The sequence below is a fragment of the Hipposideros armiger genome, unplaced genomic scaffold (genome assembly GCF_001890085.2).
Source record: "Hipposideros armiger isolate ML-2016 unplaced genomic scaffold, ASM189008v1 scaffold_824, whole genome shotgun sequence".
NCBI classification, from domain to species: Eukaryota; Metazoa; Chordata; class Mammalia; order Chiroptera; family Hipposideridae; genus Hipposideros; species Hipposideros armiger.
This window is the reverse complement of record NW_017732174.1, coordinates 644372-664095: the sequence shown is the minus strand read 5'-3', so window position 1 is coordinate 664095 and position 19724 is coordinate 644372. Positions and strand designations below refer to the sequence as shown.

Sequence of the window (19724 nt, the reverse complement as noted above, 5' to 3'; positions counted from 1 at the left end):
CACCCACCCAGCGGGTAATGAGCCCTTAATCGCTGCCTCTAGGGGAGCTGATTATAGCAGCCTTGTTAGCGTCACCTCCCCCCTCCCGGCTCTGTCATGGCCACTTAGAGATAATAAATCCTTCCCAACAGCAGACCTTCGCAGGAGTCATGGATCTCATGGGGACTGCCCACCCTCCTCCCCTGGGACCCAGGAGTCCAGGCCACCAGCCCCTCCTCCCCCAGACCCAGGATTCTGAGCCCCTAGCAGCTGCCCACTCCCCACACCTGGGACCAGGTAGCCAGTCTTGGCTGCACCCTGAGAGAAACAGGAAGTATCTTGGGAAGGATTCCACCCAAGGCCATGTCTTCCCTCAGCAGGAGGGGACAAAGCGGGGAATGGAGGTGACCATAATTATTTATGTGTATCTATGTCCCAGAATCACAGGCGACTACCTGGTAGGACTGGTACCAAATTCTATGGTCACTCCTGTTCTCTGGGAGTGGATTTGTGGCAGGGGACTTGGCAGTCTGTGGCCCTAACTTGGGCAAGGTGGGGAGACCCTGGGTCAATGACAGAGAGGCATAGAGATGTAGAGTTTCTGAGATCGAGAGGGGAGAAAGACTGAGACAGAGAGATAATGACAGAGATACTGAGATAGAGAGAGACAGCAGAAAAAGTCAGAAAGGAAAGAAGGGTCCACAGAAAAACAGACACGGAGAGGGTGACCCCTGCGACTCCAGGGAAAATAACAGGTGGGGAAATGACTGAGATGGCGATGCAGAGACACAGAGATGGGAAGAGAAGAGCTCCCAGGGAGAATGTGACAGAGAGGACAACGGGGAACCGGTGGGTAAGACCCCAACGGAGAAAAGGAGAGAAAGAATCAGAGAGAGAGGGCCACGGACAGAAACAGAGAGAGGAAGACAGAGAGACACACAGAGACGGAAGGCAGGGAGGTTGTGGCGCAGGCCGAGGAGGGCGCAGGGAGAGACTCTCCCCCAGCCCCGCCGGGAGGTGATGGCGGACACCACGCCCTGCAGACAGACGGACAGACCCAGCCGGGAGAGGTCGGGCGGGGTCGGGGCGGTGCAGATGCCCGTGGATCCCGGGCGGAGCGGGGAAAGGCGGGGCCGGGCGGGTTGAGAGAAGGGGAAGGAAGCGGAGGTGCCGGGCGGGCGCGGGGCGCGGGCAGGAAGCGGGGAGGGGCGGCGGGGCGGGGGCCTCCGGAAAAACGCCCCAACTTCCTGCCCCGCCAGAGCCAGGAAGCGGGAGCCCGGACACAGGGCCCGGGATCGCCGAGCCCGACCTCGGGCGCCCCGCCGGTCATCTCCCTGCGCGGACACCAGGTACACCGTCCGTGGCCCCGCCCGGCCTCCTCCCCTTGGCTGCTCGGGGAAGTGGGAGGAGGAGGGAGGGGGCTGAGGCGCTGCCGGCAGTGGAGGGGCCTCTTGGGGGCACCCCTGAGCCAGAGGCCGCCCCTCCCTGGGCCTCAGTTTTCCCATCTGTCAAAGGGGGCAAAGAGCCCGCAGAGTGCCCGATAGGTGGGGTGAGGCATGCGAGACCGGGGTCAAGGCTCCCAACTGTCCAGCGGAGGACAGATGATCACTCCCACTGCACGGGTGGGGAAACTGAGGCCCAGATAGCAGAACCGACTCGTCCCAGGGCACACGTCGTGAGACCGAGTGGAGTTGGGATTTGAACTCGCAGGTGCTTTCCGCTAGGCACCATCCTCCAACCCCGCATGCTTTAGGACCACCTAAAAAGAAAAACAACAGTTAACAACGTCGTAGGCCGCTGTGAAGCTGAAAGTTGCGGAGCGCCTTTGAAAGCGTTTCTGGGAAGCTCTTTTTTCTGGGCCATTAATTATACCGAGATCTGGATTGTAGGGCATAGAGCTGGAGATCTTCCTCCATTGTATAGATGGGAAGACTGAGGGTTGGAAAGAAGTAATTGCATACTCCAGGTTACACAGCATGTCAGAGGGAAAGGTACGCTTGAATGCAGGATTTTTGCTTTCCAGCCCCAGCGGACAGTGCCGTGGTGGGGTGGGGAGGATGCAGGGAGAACTAATGGACGAGCGTTGGGAAATCAACTTTGGTCCCCGAGTTAGGGAGGCAAGATAGGGCGGGGAACCCAGTCCGAGAACTAAGTAAAGGCCGTGGTGACTTGGAGATCTCAGATTGAGTTTTGGCGTTGGGGGTGGAACCATCCTCACCTCGGGCCGCGGAGGTGGGGGCGAGGCAGGGGCGGGGCCCAGGGGAGTAACGGGAGCAGTCGAGATGAGGAAACGCCAGGCCTCCAAGGCAGGCCAGAGCGGCCCTATCGGGCCAGCGTGGCGTGGCGCAGTGGAGAGCTAGAGCGGCCTGCAGGAGGAGTAGAGTCCTCTGGCAGGAGGCAGGCTAGAGCGGCTGGCGGGAGGAGTGGAGCTGGACTCAAAGGTAGCCTCTGGGGCGGCTAGAGCGACTCGGAAGCGGGGGTGGGGGAGCCCGGAGCCGGCGCGCGGAGGCTTCGGTTCTGGCAGCTGCGGTGGCTTCTCCGACCCGGAGCAGGTGAGGGAAGCGGGCCCCCGGCGGGTGTCATACCCTGACTCCGCACGTCTGCCCCAGCATCCCTGGCAGTGCGCATCGCCACGTCCCCTGTAGGATTTGGGGCCCGTTTAGACTCGCCATGTCCATGTAGGTTTGGGGGCTCGTGTAGACCCTCCACGTTCCATGTAGATTACAAGATCCTACATACACCCCAGGTTTCTGCTGGCCCCCTGTGGAGACCCGGCTCCTTACAGACATGGAGTCCCCATCGATCAGTAGCATCTCCTAGAATCCAGGGCCCTGTAGATCCTGGGTCTGGGGACCACCACCCTCCCCTATAAAATTCTGGTCCCCATTTAAGTCTCCAGAGGTCCCATAGACTGGCCACTTTCCCTATGGTTTCATGATCATGTGTGACCCCTGATGCGTGTAGACCCACCATGTGTCAGATAGAACCAGAGGCCTTATACATTCCAAGGGCCCCTTATGGACTCACCCTAACTATTCTGTATTTTAGGTTCTTTAAGGCTCCCAGAGGTTCTAGGAGACTAGGGTCATCAACTCAATATTTTATAGACCCTGAGCCCTGCATAGCTCCCAAGTGCTCATGTTGTCCACCACACGTGTCTGCTTTGCTCTAGGTTCCCTACCGCTAAACTGACCCCTGTCAGCCCCATGCACATAGCACCCTCTCTGCTGGACTTCAGGCCTTGTCAGTTGCCTATAAATCCATCGGACAGCTTCAACCTATAATTTCCCAGCCTTTGTGGCAGCCCCTCATCCCCCATCTCCTATGTAGCCTGACCCTCCCCCCGTCCTCCCTGAGTCTCAAGACTGTGGAGCAGCAGAGCCTATCCTGTACTCCTGCCCAGGCCACAGTGCCCACGTATCCCTGACTTTCTCAGGCCCATAAGGAGACCGGATGTGTCTCAGCCTTGGTTCAGATTTTAATTTCCTAAGGTTTCCCGTGCTCTGAGGCAGCACATTCTGATAGTTAAATGCATAAACTCTGAAGCCAGACTGCCTGGGTCTGAACCCCAGTTCTGTTCCTTATGAGCTGTGCCTCAGTTTCCTCCTTTGTAAAATAGGCATAATAATACTGACCTCATGTCGTCACTGAGAGGATTAAATTAGTTAATACCTATAAAGCGTTAATGCTGTGCCTGGCACATACTTAATGACACTTAGCACACATTAAGTGTTAGCTGTTATTTTGTATTATTGTTACAAAGAATAAAGGAGATAATATGTGTCATGTGCATGATTTGGGGCCTGCCTGGCACTGAGCATTCACTCAGATAACATGTGTCCTCTCCTGTGTCCTTTTGGAATCTCCCTGCTCCTGTCCAACCTGTCCACCCCTAAGTGAGATGATCATGGACCTTCCATGTCCATGGCCATGTTTTCCAGCCTAGAAGTTGCAGCTGGCGGCCTAGGGATGGTTTTCCATCTCTCACGGGAATAACAATAGCATGGGGTGCTTGTGGCTTGTGAGAGTTAAGTGAGTTACTATATGAGAAGCTCTCAGAGCAATGCCTGGTGCACTGTAACTGCTATGTAAGTTTAGCATTCATAATAAATCATTGCTATTATTTTTCTGCCTTGGTTTGCAAATTTATTTATGTGAACATTTAACAATGCTCAAATCTTAAATTACCCAAGCTTGGATATTGGACAAATACCCTTTATGCAAAAGAATAAAAATGGTGCCTGCTCTGGTGAATCCATGGGATGGCATTTGGACACTCCAGAAAGCATCATTGTTTAATGATCATAATCAAAATCATAGCTACCATTTATTGAATGCTAGGGAGGAGGCCTGTGGAAGAGGGAGAAGGGTGGGTCTCAGGCCACTAGGGTTATAAATAGCTCTGGGCTGTGGGGAGAGCCCCCCACTGGTCCACTCCACCCATTTCCACAGCTCTTCCCGCCTGACACGGGCTCGCGTGTCATTAGTCAGACTAATTAATGACACAGAAGATGTCGGTGGGAAGACACTGGGAGAAGTGGAGACTCAAAGAGAGATGATGGGAGAGATGAGAGACAGCAAATGAGACAGCAACTCGGATTGGTGCGGGGGACAGTGGCTGCAGAAACCAGATGTGGGAAGACGGAGTTAGGGACAGAAGAGAGACAGAGGGCAAAGACAGAGCAGCAGAAGCAGGGGTAGGGTGGAGTTGGCTGAGGGAGAGAAGAGGAAGGAGGGGAGGCAAAGACAGTGGGAAAAATGAGACAGGCCTGAAGGAAGGGAGAGAAAAGGAGGAAACGGAGAAGACAGGCAAAGACAGGCAGAATCAAGGGAAAGACAGCCAGAGTGCTGTCTGGGGAAAGGGGCGTCGGCAAGACAGACTGACATAGGTGAGGGAGACAGACACACCTTGGGGGTCCTGAGGACCCGTTCCTTGTTTCCTGGGATTGGAAGCCAGAAAGATACCAGGTCCCTGAGGAAAAGAACTTGTGGGTCCCGGGACTCTTGGTCCCTGAGGGAGGCGGGTTCAGAGTTTTGTTTTCTTATCTGAAGAGAGTTGGGGGTTGGGGGTTTGCCATTGTGATTTCCTGTCACAGGAAGTGGGGCTGGTGGGTTCAGAGGCAACATCCTGCCCCAAGCCTGTCACAGATGAGAGGAGAGCCCCAACACACCCCAGTTTTCTCCCTCCTACCTCCCCTTTAACCTTCCCAACTCTGCTGGCCCCCAACCCCTCCTTCCTCAAACCCAGGAATCCAGGCCCCCAGCCCCTCTTCCCTCAGATCCTGGAGTCTGAGCCCCCAGCCCTTCCTACATTAGGGACCCCAAAATTGCAGGCTGTCATGGCCACAGCTCTCTCATGGACCCAGCCTCCTGGGCCTCCAGCTTCCCCCCCACCCCCCAAACAAGGCTCCCTGTCCTTGGGCTCCCCGCCCTGGCTGGCCTCTGAAGGGCTCTTTGTGGCCACACAGAGGCCCCATTGAGTTGTGGAGGCCCGGATGGGGGAAGGAAGGCTGTTTACTCACCTTCACACCTGGGCCAGGAATCTGTGAGTAACCACCCTGTGCCACCTCCTCCTACCCCCTAACCTCAGCCCCTCCTCTTCCCCCAGCCCAGCAGAGCCCATGGAGGCAGAGGACGTCGTGGCCCGAGGGGCGGTGAGTGGACAGAGCCAAGGAGTGAAGGAACTGGGGGGCTGTGAAATGGGGAGCACTGTGGGCTGAAGCCAACCCTCCCCTTCCGCAGGCCCCAGGACCCCCCCGGCCTGGCCTTGTGCCCGTCAGCATCATTGGGGCCGAAGACGAGGATTTTGAGAACGAACTAGAGACGGTGAGGGTAAAGGGCGGAAAAGCTTCTGTCTTAGGCTTCCTGGGGCCCCAGCCCCGCAAGTCCCATTCTCAGTGTCCCCTCCCATCTTGGTCCAGTTCTCCATCCTCAGAGGCTGTCCTGCTGCGTCTTCTCACTGCCGGTCTCTCTTAGCTTGGTGGTACCTCCTTCCTTATCCTTCCCCCTCTCCCCATCCTCAATCCCACCCTTTTCATTCTAACTCCGGTTTTGGGGGATTAGACGTAATTGCCATCCCCCAATTATATCACAGATCCCATTCCATCTCTTCTCATTTCTGTCCTCGTTACCCCTCATTTTAACAGTAAATCTTCATTCTCTCTGACACCTGCCCTGCGACCATTACAGCATAGACACCATCATCACCCTGTCCTACCAACTTGGGTCCATCAGGAAATGCCAAGGAAGGAGCAGGGGTGAAGCCTAAGGCCCCTCTTCTGCTCCCCACTGTCTTACCCCCATTCCCACCCCCAGAACGCAGAGGAACAAAACAGCCAGTTCCAGAGCCTGGAGCAGGTGAAGCGTCGCCCGGCCCACCTCATGGCCCTCCTGCAGCACGTGGCCCTGCAGTTTGAGCCAGGACCCCTGGTGAGGGCAGGGATGGGGGCTGGGCCAGGCCAGAGCAGGCGGTGCATCAGACCAGTGAAGATGAGCCGGGAGGGTCTGGAATGCAGATCTAGAAGCTGGGAGCCAGAGGGACCAGCATGTGATCCAGACAAGATTGCAGGTGCCCCATGTAAATCTCAGTGAGCAGAGTGTAGACCAGGAGAGCAGACAGCAGGGCCATGCAGAGAGCAACAGAATCCAGGTGCCTGGCAAAAACATGCCTGCCCCGCCCCCCTGCTGTGTCTGTGGCAGTGTCACCCATCAATGACAGCACCCTTTCCCACGGACTCTGGAAATCAAATCCCCCTCTCCATGGCCTTGGCAGGTGCCATCAGGCGGTCATTCAGGGCTGGTGCTGGGGAGAAAGCCATTGGCTTTCCCGGATCTAGGTGGCACAGCAGGCCCTGACCCAGAAACAAGAAACCACCACAAGCAGCCCACAAGACAGAGAAAACATGATCCATGATCCAGAAACCTCCTGTATTAGGCAGAAAACACCTGGGAGGTGCGGATGCAGAGCTGTGCTGTGGGAAACACCTGCAGAGTCTAGAAAATGCAGCAGGTGATGCAGGAAGGAAGAAGCCACAGCGCTGGCTGCGGGGGGGGGGGGGGGGGGGGGGGGGGCCGCTCTGTGGATGAGGGTCACATTCCAAGAAGGCCCAGTGCAGCCCAGCACAGGCCTCAGTTGGGGTTAGCTTATGGCACTGGTCTGTACTGGAAAGTCACAGCAGATGCCTCCAAGAGACAAGGAGACTGGCAGAAATGCTAGGGGAGGGCGGATGGGATGTGAAAAGAAGGGGTGTGGACTAACATCAAAGCCTCAAAAACTGGCAGGAAATCAGGAAATGGCCTTCCCTCCAGAAAAGTGGCAGCCCCTCCTCTGGTGCATGGAGGTTTCTAGAACTCAAGCTCCTGGGACTCAGCTCAGGGGTGGTGCTGACTACCATGTCCTTCCTGCGAGGGCTTGGCTGAGGGGACCCAGATGGCCTCCAGCATTTTGAGATTTGTCATGCTGCTCCCTCACCTTATCGGCTGGGGGCATGTCTGAGATATAGCTGTGGTCCCCTAGGCTGCTTCCCGATGGCCTCTCATGGAGTTTTGCTCTGCAGGGAGTGGGGGTGACAGATTTGTTGAAAGTGTTTACTATGCAGAAACAGTCCCGCCCCCACTGGGCTGAGTCCTTAGCACACTGAGACCATGTCCCTTACCTGATGAGAACCCCCGAGGAGCCAGGATAGGTTAGAGTCCCCACTGTATTGCCAGTGTCACCCAGCACAGGGCTGGCATACAGGCAGTCCCAGGAAGTACTTGATGAACGAATGAGTGAGCCCCATTTGTTCACCTGTTTATTTACCCAGCTGCCACCATGCTCTGGGCCCTGTCTGGGACACAGATGAATCAGAACCAACCCCCTTGCACACCCCCAACGCTAACCTTCCAGTTACAGTATTTCTAGGCAGTATAGTGGACACAGGCTGCCTGGATTCTAACCCCAACTTTGCCACTTTACTAGCTGTGTGATCTTGAGCAAGTTTCTGGAGCTCAGTTTCCTTTTCTGCGAAATGAGAGAACGATGCCCTAAGAGCAAACAGGTTCATGTTATAAAGGGTTTAGAACACTCCTGGCTACACCAGTCCCTGTGTAGCTGGTGGTTGTATTAGCAGCAGGGAGGAGACAGAGCCACAGAGAACGGTCCCACAGGATAAAAAATTAGCAAATGCTTATGGTGGCCCTGGAAGGCTGTAAGAGAGGCAGGGCCTGGGTGTGGGGATGGTGGAGATCAGGGAGCACACTTCCTGGAGGATTTGAGCCCCAGGCTTTCCAAGGGGAAGTGTGGTTCAGGTGGGTGGTAGAGAAGGCAGGTCACACTCTGTCTCCACAGCTCTGCTGCCTACACGCGGACATGCTGGCCTCACTGGGTTCCAAGGAGGCCAAGAAGGGCTTCCTCGACTTCTATCACAGCTTCCTAGAGAAGACCGCGGTGAGACACCTTCCAGGAGCCCCAGTCCCCCCAGCCCTTAGCCCTGGAGAGCCACCCCGCACCCTCCAGCCTCCACCCCATGAAGGGCAGCCTGGCCCTTTCTCCACTGCTGCCTCCCCTCAGACCACCATTCCCAGGGCACCTCAGCTGCCACCCCATCACTGCCAAGCCCTCCGCTTCACTCCATTCTTTCTCCTGAACAGGTTTTGCGGGTGCCAGTTCCTCCTACAGTTGCCTTTGAACTTGGTAAGGAGAGGAGAGGGGTCTGCAGGATGAAGGAGAGATCTCTAGCAGGGACCAGGCCTTCCAGAAGGGGAGGGGTGGTGGGGGGTGGGGGGAGGCACATGCCAACACTCCTTAGACAGTGGGGAGTCCTTTCTTCCTCCCTCGATGCCTTGGTAGACCAAGAAAGCATGGCCGATGGAGTCCAGGGATGGGTGGGGAGCCGCGGTCCAGGGAACTGGCCCCAGCCCTGTCTGGTGTCCCTGCAGACCGCACGCGGCCCGACCTCATCCCTGAGGAGACCCAGCGGCAGTTTGTGCAGGAGGTGGTGCAGAGCCAGCAGGCGGCCATCAGCCGGCAGCTGGAGGACTTCCGCTCCAAGCGGCTCATGGGCATGACGCCCGGGGAGCCAGAACTGGCCCAGCTGGAGACCTGGGTAGGGCGGGATAGCTTCGAGGCCCGGGAACGGCTTGTGGCTGAGAGGCAGCTGACCCACCTGGAGGAGATACAGTGAGTGGGGCCAGCCCCTCCCCAGCCACCATGGTGCCCTCTGCTGCCCCATCCGTGGCAGGGCTCCCTCTGTAGCTTCACAGTTTATTCCTTAGCATCTTCCCCAGTTTCTGGGTCCCCCAGCACTGGCATTTTAGTTTATCTGATTTTTTTGTCTTCCCTTCCCAGCTTTGGGGTCCCTTCTTACTTTCCAGGTCTCTCTCGGGCCTGTGTTCGGGCCTGATGCTTGGGTCTGGTCCTCGTTACTCCTGTCCACTGCTCCCTCCCCGTGACCCTCCTTCCTAATTGTTCCAGCAGTCCCCCTCTGCCTCTCCTCTTTCCTGTCCCAGCTTCTAAGGGGACAACCATCCAGATATTTGTGCCAGGTGGACAGGGACCCCAGGCTTAGCAGGTTTGTCACAAACTTCCTTCTCCTTACAGACACACAATCTCTACTGATGAAGAAAAGAGGTGATGGAAGCAGAGAGGACAGCAGCACAGGCGTCTAGTTTCCTGGGCCTGAGGGAGGAAGCATGGGGGGGTGGGGGAGGCTGGGGTCCTGGGTGTGGAGCAGCGCCCCTGTCCCTGTCCCCTGGAGTCCTCTCCCCTTTCCGCATACACACTGCCGGAGGCGGTTATGGGGTTGGGGTGGGAGGCAAATGGGGAGGGGAAGGCTGTGGGGCAGCAGTGTCCATGTCTGTGCGTGGGGCCCTCACCACCCCCTCCCCACAGTGCCGCTGTGGTCAACGCCATCAGCCTGTACATGCGCCACCTTGGGGTGCGGTCCAAGAGCGGGGACAAGAAGTCGGGGAGGAATTTCTTCCGAAAAAAGGTGCTTCCTTGAGTACCCAAACCTGGTCCTTTCCTCTCCAGAGACCCCGTGGGGAGCCTTGAGGCTCTGTGTTAGTGGCTCAGAAATAACCAGCCCCCTCTTACCTCTCCCCCATCCCCACCCCCGCTTCCTGCAGGTGATGGGGAACCGGAGGTCAGATGAGCCAACTAAGACCAAGAAAGGACTGAGTAGCTTCCTGGACGCTGCCCGCTGGAATCGGGGAGAGCCCCAGGGTGAGGTTCCTGGCCTCGGCCCACCCTGACTTCCCCACGCTGCACCCCCACCACACACCTCACAGTTCCATCTGTCCCATCTCTCATTTCAGCCCCAGATTTTCGGCACCTCAAAGCGGAGGCTGATGGTAAGTCCTGAAGCCAGAGCATCCATCCTGGGGGCCTACGGGGCCTAAGGGAGGAGGGGCTGGAGGCCTGGAGCCTGGTCTGAGGGAGGAGGAGGGATCTGCTGAGTGACGGGCAGGACTGGGCTGGAGCGTAGCATCTTGGATCCCCCAGGCCATTGTGAATTAGAGTCACTGGACTCTGTTTCTTTCCTTCTCTCTCAATATCTCCCCAGCTGAGAAGCCAGGCCTCACAGAAAGGAAGGGAGGCCTGGGATTGCCCTCCCGGGACCGGAATGTTGGGGCCCCTGGGCAGGACACCCCTGGAGTTTCTTTACACCCTCTATCTGGGGACAGCCCAGACCGGGAACCAGGTGAGAGTTAACTGGACCCCCTGGCGAGACCACCCCTTGGTTCTCTCCACCTGACCCTCCCTGCTCCTGGTCACCAGTGTTATCAATAAAACCACCCCTTCCCTCACTTTACCCTTTCCACAGCTTTCCTCCCAAACTCTGATCTCTATCCTGGTGATGTGGTTCCCACCTTCTTGGACTACATTTCCCATCAGCCTCCATGGCTTCATTCCCCAGAACCCTCTTTTAGTACATTGCCCGCCATTTCTCACAATCCGTATGTGGCCCCCAGCCCCTGCGGCTTCAGATAGCTACTTGGCCATCCCAGGGTTCAAATCCCAGCCCTGCGTCTTAACGTTATGTCTTGGAAGTCACTCACTTCCCTCTCTGAACCTCAGTCTCCTCCTCTCTAAATGGGGTACCTCCTCTTGCTGCAAGTCCCAGTTGAGGTTTGGGAAAACAGATGGATTAGAGGCATCGAGCAGAACATCCAGTCTCCCCCTCAGTTCTGTGGGTCCCATCTGTCCACAGCAGTATTCTCAGAGGCCTTTCCATGTGTCCATCCCCATCAAAGTACAAAGCAGCCATTTGGTGTCTGCCAGGCACTGGATGGCTTTAGTCACCCACCCTCTGGCAGAAACTGAGGCTCCCAAAGTGGGGGGGGGTCTCACTGCCACAGGGGCCTCCCAGCCATCCCTGCTCTCCCTACCACCCCCACAGGTGTTGATGCCCCGCTGGAGCTGGGGGACCCACCCCTACAGGCGGCCAGCCTGGAGCCCCCAGCACCCCTGGAGAGCACCGAGGAAGCTGCTGATACTGAGAGGTGCCCAGGCAGGGGTGCAGGGGGTGCGGGGCGCAGGAGTCGGGGCTGGAAGGCTGCGTGTTGGGGTTCTTGCTGCCGTTTGCACCTGCTGTCCCTGAGCCATTCCACTCTGCCCTGTTCCTCCTCCTTTCCACCTTCTCCCTCTTTTCCTTTTTCCTCTTTTTTCTCATCTCCTCTCTCATTCCTCTTCCTCTCTTCCCCCCCCTCTTTCCTCTCCTTTTTTACAGTTTTTTCTCCTCTCCCTCCCTCTGTCTTTCATCCTCCTCTTCCCCTTCCTCCTTCTCCTCCACCTTCAGCCCTCAGCTCCTCCTGGCCCTTCTCACCCCACCTCTTCATTTCTTCATCTTCCTTCTCTTCTTTTCCGCCTCCGCCAGTGCCTTGCTCCTGCCTCCTGGTTCCCCTTCCCTCAGCCCCCCACTCCTCTGTGCTCCATGCCTGGGGGGCCCTGTCCCCCTCCTAGTTGGGGAGCAGGCTCTGCCCCCTGCCTGTCCTTGTGCTGCTGCTTTGGGGACCTTTGGTGGGTGGGGGGAGGTGAGTTGGGTTCCATCTGGGTCCACCTCTGACCCTGTGCCCCTCTCTCCCCAGAAGGTGGAAGAGGTGGGTGCCTGGGCCCTGGGTGGGGGGAGGGCTAGCCCCTCCCCCATTTCTCCCAGCTCCTCCCCTCCCCCCATGGGCCACCCACTCCCCTTCACCCCTGTGAGGGGTGGGTAGGGACATCACCCTCCCAGCCAAAGAGCTAAGTATTAAAGTTCCCTTTCTCCTACCCTCAACTCCTGGCTCTGCCCCCATCCCTCTGCCTCAGGGAAGGGAGGGGTCAGTCCTATGCTCCACACGGGGTTCCCCTCCCCCACCAAATTCCAATATCCCTCCAGACCACACCCTACTGCCCCAGCACCCCTAGATCCCACTGCTCCTTCTGACTCTCTGCTCTCTTCTGTTGCATGTTTGATTCCTGTCCTGGTTTCTCCCTGTCCTGGTCTGTCCCTGTCCCTGTCCTGCTCTGTCCCTGTCTGTCCCTGTCCTGGTCTCCCTGTCCCTGTCCTGGTCTCTCCCTGTCTGTCCCTGTGGTGGTCTGTCCCTGCCCTGGTCTCTCCCTGTCTGTCCCTGTGGTGGTCTGTCCCCGTCTGTCCCTGTCCTGGTCTCTGCCTACCTCTCCCTGTCCTGGTCTCTGTCCTTGTTCTGTTCTCTGCCTGACTCTGTCCTTGGCCTCGGGGTCCAGGCTATCGGGGCGTCTGGGGCGCTCAGAGAGCCTGCGGGTGAGTGACCGCCGCCGGCCTTCCCGGGGCAGCCTCGGGGCTAAGGGCCGGGGTGGGGGCCGCTCCCGGAGTGACGTGGACATGGACCCCAGCTCCGCCACGGCCGCGCTTGGCCCTGCCCGACGAGCCACGTACGTCACTACACCCCCATCCACTGAATCAGTCTAGAGAGGGAGGATGGGAATGGGGTGGTTGTCAGAGTCGCAGAGAACTGAGTATCGGATGCTGAGGCCACTGAGGCCCTACAGCGGTCACAGAAGAGGGATAGGACGCTTCTTTCTAGAAATCTGAGGGCTAGTCTGCAGCATGGGCCCCCTGGGGGCATTGAATGCCGAGGCCACAGCGGGGTTAGATACTAGGAGTCAAAGTCTCCTTTTTGGGAAGCCGCAAGCTGGGGTCCTAACAAGGCCTCTGTCCCTCAGCCCCGAGCCTGGAGATGAGGGAGAGCCAGGACGGTTGGGACTAGAGCTGGAACCAGAAGAGCCCCCCGGCTGGCGGGAGCTCATCCCCCCAAGCACCCTGCACAGCTTGTCCAAGAACCAGGTGAAGCGGCAGGAGGTCATCAGTGGTGAGTGCCACCCCCTCCAGCCCACTGTGTCCAAGGACACAATCCAGCTGTGGCAAAGAGAGACAGATGCTGCGAGATGTCTATCTCGCTGTTATTTACAATAGGCAGAGCTTCAAGGCAGCCTGTTTCCCACAGAAGGCCATTTATTACGTAAATTGTAGAACAGCCACTCCATGGACCAGGAATGCTGCTGGCAAAGTGACATTTCCAAAGAATTTTGAGTAGTGCGGGACAGTGCTGATGTTAAGAGCAAGAAACGGGATATGAAATTGTATTTCTAGCGTCAGCCTTTGTTGCCCTATTTGTGAAACGTGGGCAGTAGTAGTTCCTGTCTTAAAAGACTGTCTTGGAGATGAGACAATTCACTTGAAGTGTTTAGCACAGTGTTGGGCACAGGAAAAGCATTCGAACGTGACTGCTGACATTACTACGATCTTAACTGCTTGGGGAGGAAAGATTCCACGGGGAAAAGTTTGGGAAGATAATATATTAGCAGTGCTTGCTTCGTTTCTGTCTTGATTCTTTTCTGTGATTTCAAATTGTGTGTGTGTACACAGGGTTTGGCAAAAGTAGATGCTTTTGGAAGCTCGTTTGGAAGTTTATTTAAAGAAGGTACTCATTCAGAATTTTTATGGCAGTAGGTGAATACTTTTGGGGTCACAGATCCTTCAAGTTTATGATCAAACCGTAAGCAGTGCTTTCCAATAGAACCTTCTGGAAATGTGCAATATTGACACTGTCCAACATGGTAACCACCAGCCACATAATGGCTGTTAAGCACTTGAAATGTGTTGAGTACAAATGAGAACTGAATTTTGTGTTTCATTTTAGTTAAAATTTGAAGAGCTGTATGTGGCTAGTGGCTACCACATTGGACAGCGTAGCAAGTTCTCTCGCCATAAAAATATGCATAACACACAAAACCATGCATTTAGTCTCCAGGGACTTCCAGTGTCCCTGGAACTCAGCATGCACCCTCGGGGGCCCCTGGATCTGAGGCTTTCAACCCATGCACAGAGGGAGTCATTGTCCCATAAACTGAGGCTAAGACACTTGCTGTACGGTTAGACACTAAACACAGCTGCAGGCTTGCTGACAGTGGGGCTACCGACTCATCCTGCTCTGCCCAGGACTTCCCCCATTTTGGCACCGAACACTCCATGTCCTGGGAAGCCCATTGTTGCAGTGAAGACTAGGACCGTTGGTCATCCTGGCTGGCTGCTACTGCCAAAAAGGAGAGGCAGGGCCTCGAGGAATACTCAGTGGCTATCCCAGGGGCAAATGACTGCACCCAGAGAGAGTTGTCCCATCCCGTCCCCTTCTCCTCATCCCCCCAGCCTGCCTCAGACTGCCCCCCATAGTTGGCACCCTCCCCAACCATGCTTCCTGCCTGGTGGCCCTGCAGAGCTGCTGGTGACGGAGGCTGCCCACGTGCGCATGCTCCGGGTGCTGCATGACCTCTTCTACCAGCCCATGGTGGACTACAGCTTCTTCCCGCTGGAGGAGCTACAGAACATCTTCCCCAGCCTGGACGAGCTCATCGAAGTGCATTGTGAGTGCAGGGCCGCAGCCCCACTGCACACCCCACCTCCGGCTTACTCCTTTGAGGCCTCAGGCAACTAGACTTGGGGTCTAGCATATTCTCCTTGAGCACCCATCATGGGCAGCCTCTGTTCTGCCACTGGGGACAACCCCACCCTGGACCTGCCAGAGATCACGTTCTAGGTGGGACAGTCACATCAAGCGCATGATTGCGGGGGACAGGCCCACTGGCCCCAAGGATCAGATAGACACACCTGCAGCCCAACCTCCGCCAGCTCCCAAACAGGTTCTACACACAACACAGTCTTGCGGGCCCTGAACGGTACTGCCTTTCCTCACCGCTCCCCACAGCCCTGTTCCTCGATCGCCTGATGAAGCGGAGGCAGGACAGCGGCTACCTCATAGAGGAGATTGGAGACGTGCTGCTGGCCCGGGTGAGGGCGCCCAGCCCCGCCCCCAGCCCCTCCTCCTCCTAGCTGGGGACCTGGAAGCTGGGGGTTTGGGCCCCCAGCCCTGTCCCCCTGTCTTAGCCTCCATCCCCGAGTGAGGCCCTGTTCTTCCCACGCCCACCTGAGACACCTTCCCTGGCCTGACTCTCCCTGTAGTTTGATGGTACAGAGGGCTCCTGGTTCCAGAAAATCTCCTCCCGCTTCTGCAGCCGCCAGTCGTACGCCTTAGACCAGCTCAAAACCAAGCAGCGCAAGGAGCCTCGTTTCTGCGCCTTTGTACAGGTGAGGTGGGTGGGTGTCTGGGCCAAGGGCCCGGGAGGAGGTTCCGGTGTCCCAGTCCCAGAGGGGAGCCCCAAGCGGGGGCCACCTCAGCACTGCTGTTCCCTCAGGAGGCCGAGAGCCGCCCACGGTGTCGCCGCCTGCAGCTGAAGGACATGATCCCCACAGAGATGCAACGGCTGACCAAGTACCCACTGCTGCTGCAGAGCATCGGGCAGAACACAGGTACCCTTGCCGGCTGCCCCACTGGCCCAGCTCTCCCACGTCCCACTTTGGCCACAGACCAGCAGGGTCCAGGGTTGGAGTTCACCATGGCTGGTCTCTCCCTTGCCCGCAGAAGAGCCTGTGGAACGGGAGAAGGTGGAGCAGGCGGCTGAGTGCTGCCGGGAAATTCTGCACCACGTCAACCAAGCTGTGCGAGACATGGAGGACCTGCTGGTGAGCCTGGGCGTGGCCCTGGGCCCAGGGCAGTGGGGCATGTGTGTGCAGGGCTCAGCTTGGCCCTCAGCTTGTCCCCCCCAGGGTCATTGGCTTTGCAGGGGTTAGCTGGGCTCTCAACTCCTCCCTCTCAGGGTCACTGGAGGTCAGGCCTAGCCCTTGGCTTGTCCCTGTGACGCTCTCTTCCCTACTCCAGCGGCTCAAGGATTATCAGAAGCGCCTGGACTTGTCCCACCTAAAGCAGAGCAGTGACCCCATGCTGAGCGAGTTCAAGGTGACCCCTCCTGATCTCCCCTCCTCTTCCCTTCCTGCTGTCAGGGATTCTCTGATAATGCATCTAGGGAGCCAGAGAAACCCCTCAGCTCTGACCCCTCCCCATTCCCAGCCAGCACCCATCCTGCCCCCTGGCTGCCATACACAACCCCATGGTCATCCCTCCCCTCCCCTGCCCCACCCTGGCCTGCGCCCACCGTCACTCCTTCCGGCCTCCAGAACCTAGACATCACTAAGAAGAAGCTGGTCCACGAGGGCCCGCTGACGTGGCGGGTGACAAAGGACAAGGCTGTGGGTGAGCGCCAGGGCAGGGAGCAGGGGCCGTGAGGGTCGGGTGCTCAGGTTGAGGGCGCTGACGGTGGCCTTGCCCCCTGCAGAGGTCCACGTGCTGCTGCTGGACGACCTGCTGCTGCTGCTCCAGCGCCAGGACGAGCGGCTGCTGCTCAAGTCACACAGCCGGACGCTGACGCCCACGCCCGATGGCAAGACAATGCTGCGGCCGGTACTGCGGCTCACCTCTGCCATGACCCGAGAGGTGGCCACCGGTGAGGCCCGGCCCTGAGTGCGGAGGGAGCCCTCCAAAGAGCCCAGGAACTCACATTCTGGCCAAGGGGAGGCTGCCGCAGAGGTAGAGACGTGGGAAGCGTGGCAGGCCGAGGCCAAGCGGAGGAAGCGGAAGCTGCGAGCAGGAGACCCTAGAGCTGGGCAGGGCCAGGGGCCAGGCCCGGGTTGTGGATTTCATTAAGTGAGATGGGAAACTGCCGCAGGTCTTTGCACAGAGGAGCTGCCAACTCTGCCTGCTGTTTTGTAAAGACACCCTGGCTGCCCCTTGGGGGTTGTAGAGACGTGGGGGTGGAAGCCAGGAGCTCAGTAACAAGGGATTTGCAAACATGGTGCCAAGAAGCTGCCACAGGGCCATGGTGGCGATGTGTTGCCTGGTTAGATATGGGGGCATGAGAGGGAAGGCTGGAAGGAGGGCACTGGGGGGGGGGTATTAGTGACACAGGAGGGGGGAATTGAGTCGTGGGAGCCCCCCTCCACCATCATGAGGGCCATCCCCAGATTCCAGCCGAGGACACAAAGTAGGGTTACCTTGGCTCTGAGCCACACCTCTCCTTCCCCTTGTAGATCACAAAGCCTTCTATGTCATTTTTACCTGGGACCAGGAGGCCCAGATATACGAGCTGGTGGCACAGACTGTATCGGAGCGGAAGAAGTGAGGGGATTTGGGTTCCTTGCACGGGTGGTGGAGGCCCAGGCCCGAGTCCCTGGGGACAGGGTGAGGGTGGGAGGCCTTGACAGGGTCTGGGGGCTCTGACTGCCCGGTGGCCGGCCTGTCTCCCCAGCTGGTGTACCCTCATCACTGAGACTGCTGGGTCCCTGAAGGTCCCTGCCCCTGCCTCCCGCCCCAAACCCCGGCCCAGCCCAAGCAGGTGAGGGGGGCTAGGGAGGGACCTGGAGGATGGGGGGAGGGAGGGAGTGGGGTGGTGGTGCTGGGGCTGGCCTCCTGTTTGACCCCAGAACCCCAGCTCTAGCCCTGTCTCCACTGTGTGCGTGTCATGTGCATGTGCATCATGTATATGTGTATGTGTGTGTGTGCTGCCCCATCGTGGCCCATCAGTCTCCTATCCAAGCCCCTGTCTTCCACTGGCCTGGCCTCACTGTCTCCCTGTCATCCAGCCTCGATCTCTGTCTGTCTCTGGACCTCCCCATGTCCAGCACTCTGTCTCCCTGCCCCTGCCACCCCTGGGGCCAGGAGTGTGGGGTCACCCAGCACTTCCTTCCCCCAGTACCCGAGAACCCCTGCTCAGCAGCTCTGAAAATGGCAATGGTAGCCGAGAGATGCTCCCAGCTGACGGTGAGCCTGGGGGGACATTGAGTGGGGGTGAGGGTGTCCACAGGAAGCTGGGCAGGATCTGAGCACCCTCCCTGCTCCCCACCCAGGCCGGATTGAGAGAACACTCAGCGCCCTCCTGCCCTTCTGCAGGCCTGGCCCCGAGGGTCAGCTCGCTGCCAAGGCCCTTCGGAAAGGTAGCCTCCCCCACCCCCCCACAGGGCTGCCACCAGAAACAAGGGCACCAGCCACCCCGCGCACGGCTCCATGTCCCTCCTGCAACTTCCATCCTTTTCTTGACCTTCGATTCAGCCTCTCCCTGGACCCATCTCCAACGTTGGTGTCCTCCCACCCTACCCCAGCTCCAGCGCCAGCTTCACCTCTGTCCCCTTTCACCCCATCTGCTGGCCTAGCTAACCCCAAGGTCAGCCTCCCCTGGCACCCACCTGCAGGCCCTTGGCCTCTCCCACCTCTTGCCCCTCACCTGTCCCCCTCTGAATCCCCCTTTCCAGCCCCAGCCCCACCTCTGACTCTGTCCCCTTGTCCCTGGCCAGTTCTGTCCCTGAAGCAGCTACTGTGCCTCTCGGAAGAAGACAGTGGGGCAGGGCCTCCCCTCCAAGAGGATGGGGTCCCAGGAGGTGGCCCCCTGCGCCCCACACAGACCCAGGAAGTCCAAATGGAGCTACTCAGCCTGGAGGAGACCATTAAACAGCTGGAGGTGGTGGCCAGTGGCTGGGGAGGCAGTGAGGTGGAGGAGGAAGGGGATGACTCAGTGCAGGCACCTCTCTCATGGTGACCCCTCCCCCCCCCAAAACCAGGAGGTGGAGGAGGAGTTTTGTCGCCTGCGACTCATCCTGTCTCAGCTTGGGGAGAACACTGTCCCCCAGCCTGGCTGTACCTGAGGCTCCCTGCCCCAGGCAGGTGAGTGGGGGCCTGGGGGGCCCCAAGCAATGCCCAGAGAGGGGGGGGTCCGGAGTGGGCACCTCAGGGGCTCCCCTCTCCACAGCCCCACCCATTTCTCTCCCTGTGCCTTTGTCTGTCATCTCCCCAGTCCCCCCACCTCCTGTCTCCTCATCTCTCCATCTCTGTCCGTTTCTATTTCTCTGGCCATTTTGTGCTCCCTTTCTCCCCATCCTCCCTTTCTCTCCCCTTTTTCCCTGTTTCTCTCTTGCCATCTCTCCCTTGCTCTCCCCTCCTCCATCTGTCTGTCTCCCTTCTCCTACATCCCCCCAGGCCTTTTGCAAGATGGAGAGGACGCGAGGACCACCCACCCACCACGGCACAGCTGCTGCAGGATCTGCAACCCCAGGGGCCCAAGGAGAGGGAGCTGGGGTTTCGAGGCCACGTCCGGGGGGGCCCCAGCTGGGATCACTGCATCCCCTCAGCTTCCCATTGGCCTCGGCCTTCTCTCCCTTCTGCCTTCTGCTTGGGAGACTCAGGGCTTTATTCCAGGGGGCACCACAGTGATCCCCATTTCCCGGGCCATCTCAGTATTGCCTGGTGGGGGGGCCACCCCTTCGACACCCCCCCCCAAGTGCCTTTGCTCTGTTTTTATATCCTGAATTGAAGGTTTATTTTTTAATATATATTATCTAAGGAGAGGTCTGTGTTGTGAGGGCAAA

General features: G+C 58.1%; 1 protein-coding gene across 7 annotated transcripts; it reads left to right on the top strand.

Annotated features, from left to right (window-relative positions):
• Window positions 1–1163: 1163 nt before the first annotated feature.
• On the top strand, window positions 1164–19703 carry ARHGEF1 (Rho guanine nucleotide exchange factor 1). Of its 7 annotated transcripts, none has more exons than XM_019629073.1 (31): window positions 1164–1328; window positions 5588–5633; window positions 5722–5805; window positions 6295–6408; window positions 8309–8407; window positions 8611–8653; window positions 8899–9139; window positions 9560–9589; window positions 9851–9950; window positions 10087–10183; window positions 10276–10311; window positions 10524–10661; window positions 11361–11463; window positions 12052–12060; window positions 12683–12850; window positions 13142–13287; window positions 14693–14839; window positions 15181–15263; window positions 15435–15560; window positions 15668–15782; window positions 15895–15995; window positions 16192–16269; window positions 16488–16563; window positions 16646–16813; window positions 17397–17484; window positions 17615–17701; window positions 18059–18126; window positions 18213–18299; window positions 18657–18820; window positions 18921–19023; window positions 19336–19703. In XM_019629073.1, the coding sequence occupies exons 2-30, from the start codon at window positions 5601–5603 to the stop codon at window positions 19002–19004; spliced, it is 2913 nt and encodes a 970-aa protein (XP_019484618.1). In that variant the 5' UTR covers window positions 1164–1328; window positions 5588–5600; the 3' UTR covers window positions 19005–19023; window positions 19336–19703. The 7 variants fall into 7 exon arrangements, with proteins under 7 accessions (XP_019484618.1, XP_019484619.1, XP_019484620.1 ...); XM_019629069.1 differs by having other exon boundaries at window positions 1200–1328; window positions 12049–12060; XM_019629072.1 differs by lacking the exon at window positions 19336–19703 and adding an exon at window positions 19154–19298 and having other exon boundaries at window positions 1200–1328; window positions 12049–12060.
• Window positions 19704–19724: the final 21 nt, after the last annotated feature.

What these genes read in the sequence shown, in the direction of transcription:
- ARHGEF1 (XM_019629069.1), top strand. Translation starts at nt 5,601, where the DNA reads ATGGAGGCAGAGGACGTCGTGGCCCGAGGGGCG. An exon ending in ACCCACCTGGAGGAGATACA is followed by an intron (nt 9,140 to 9,559) that starts GTGAGTGGGGCC and finishes TTCTCCTTACAG; the next exon opens with ACACACAATCTCTACTGATG. An exon ending in GTTTCTGCGCCTTTGTACAG is followed by an intron (nt 15,561 to 15,667) that starts GTGAGGTGGGTG and finishes CTGTTCCCTCAG; the next exon opens with GAGGCCGAGAGCCGCCCACG.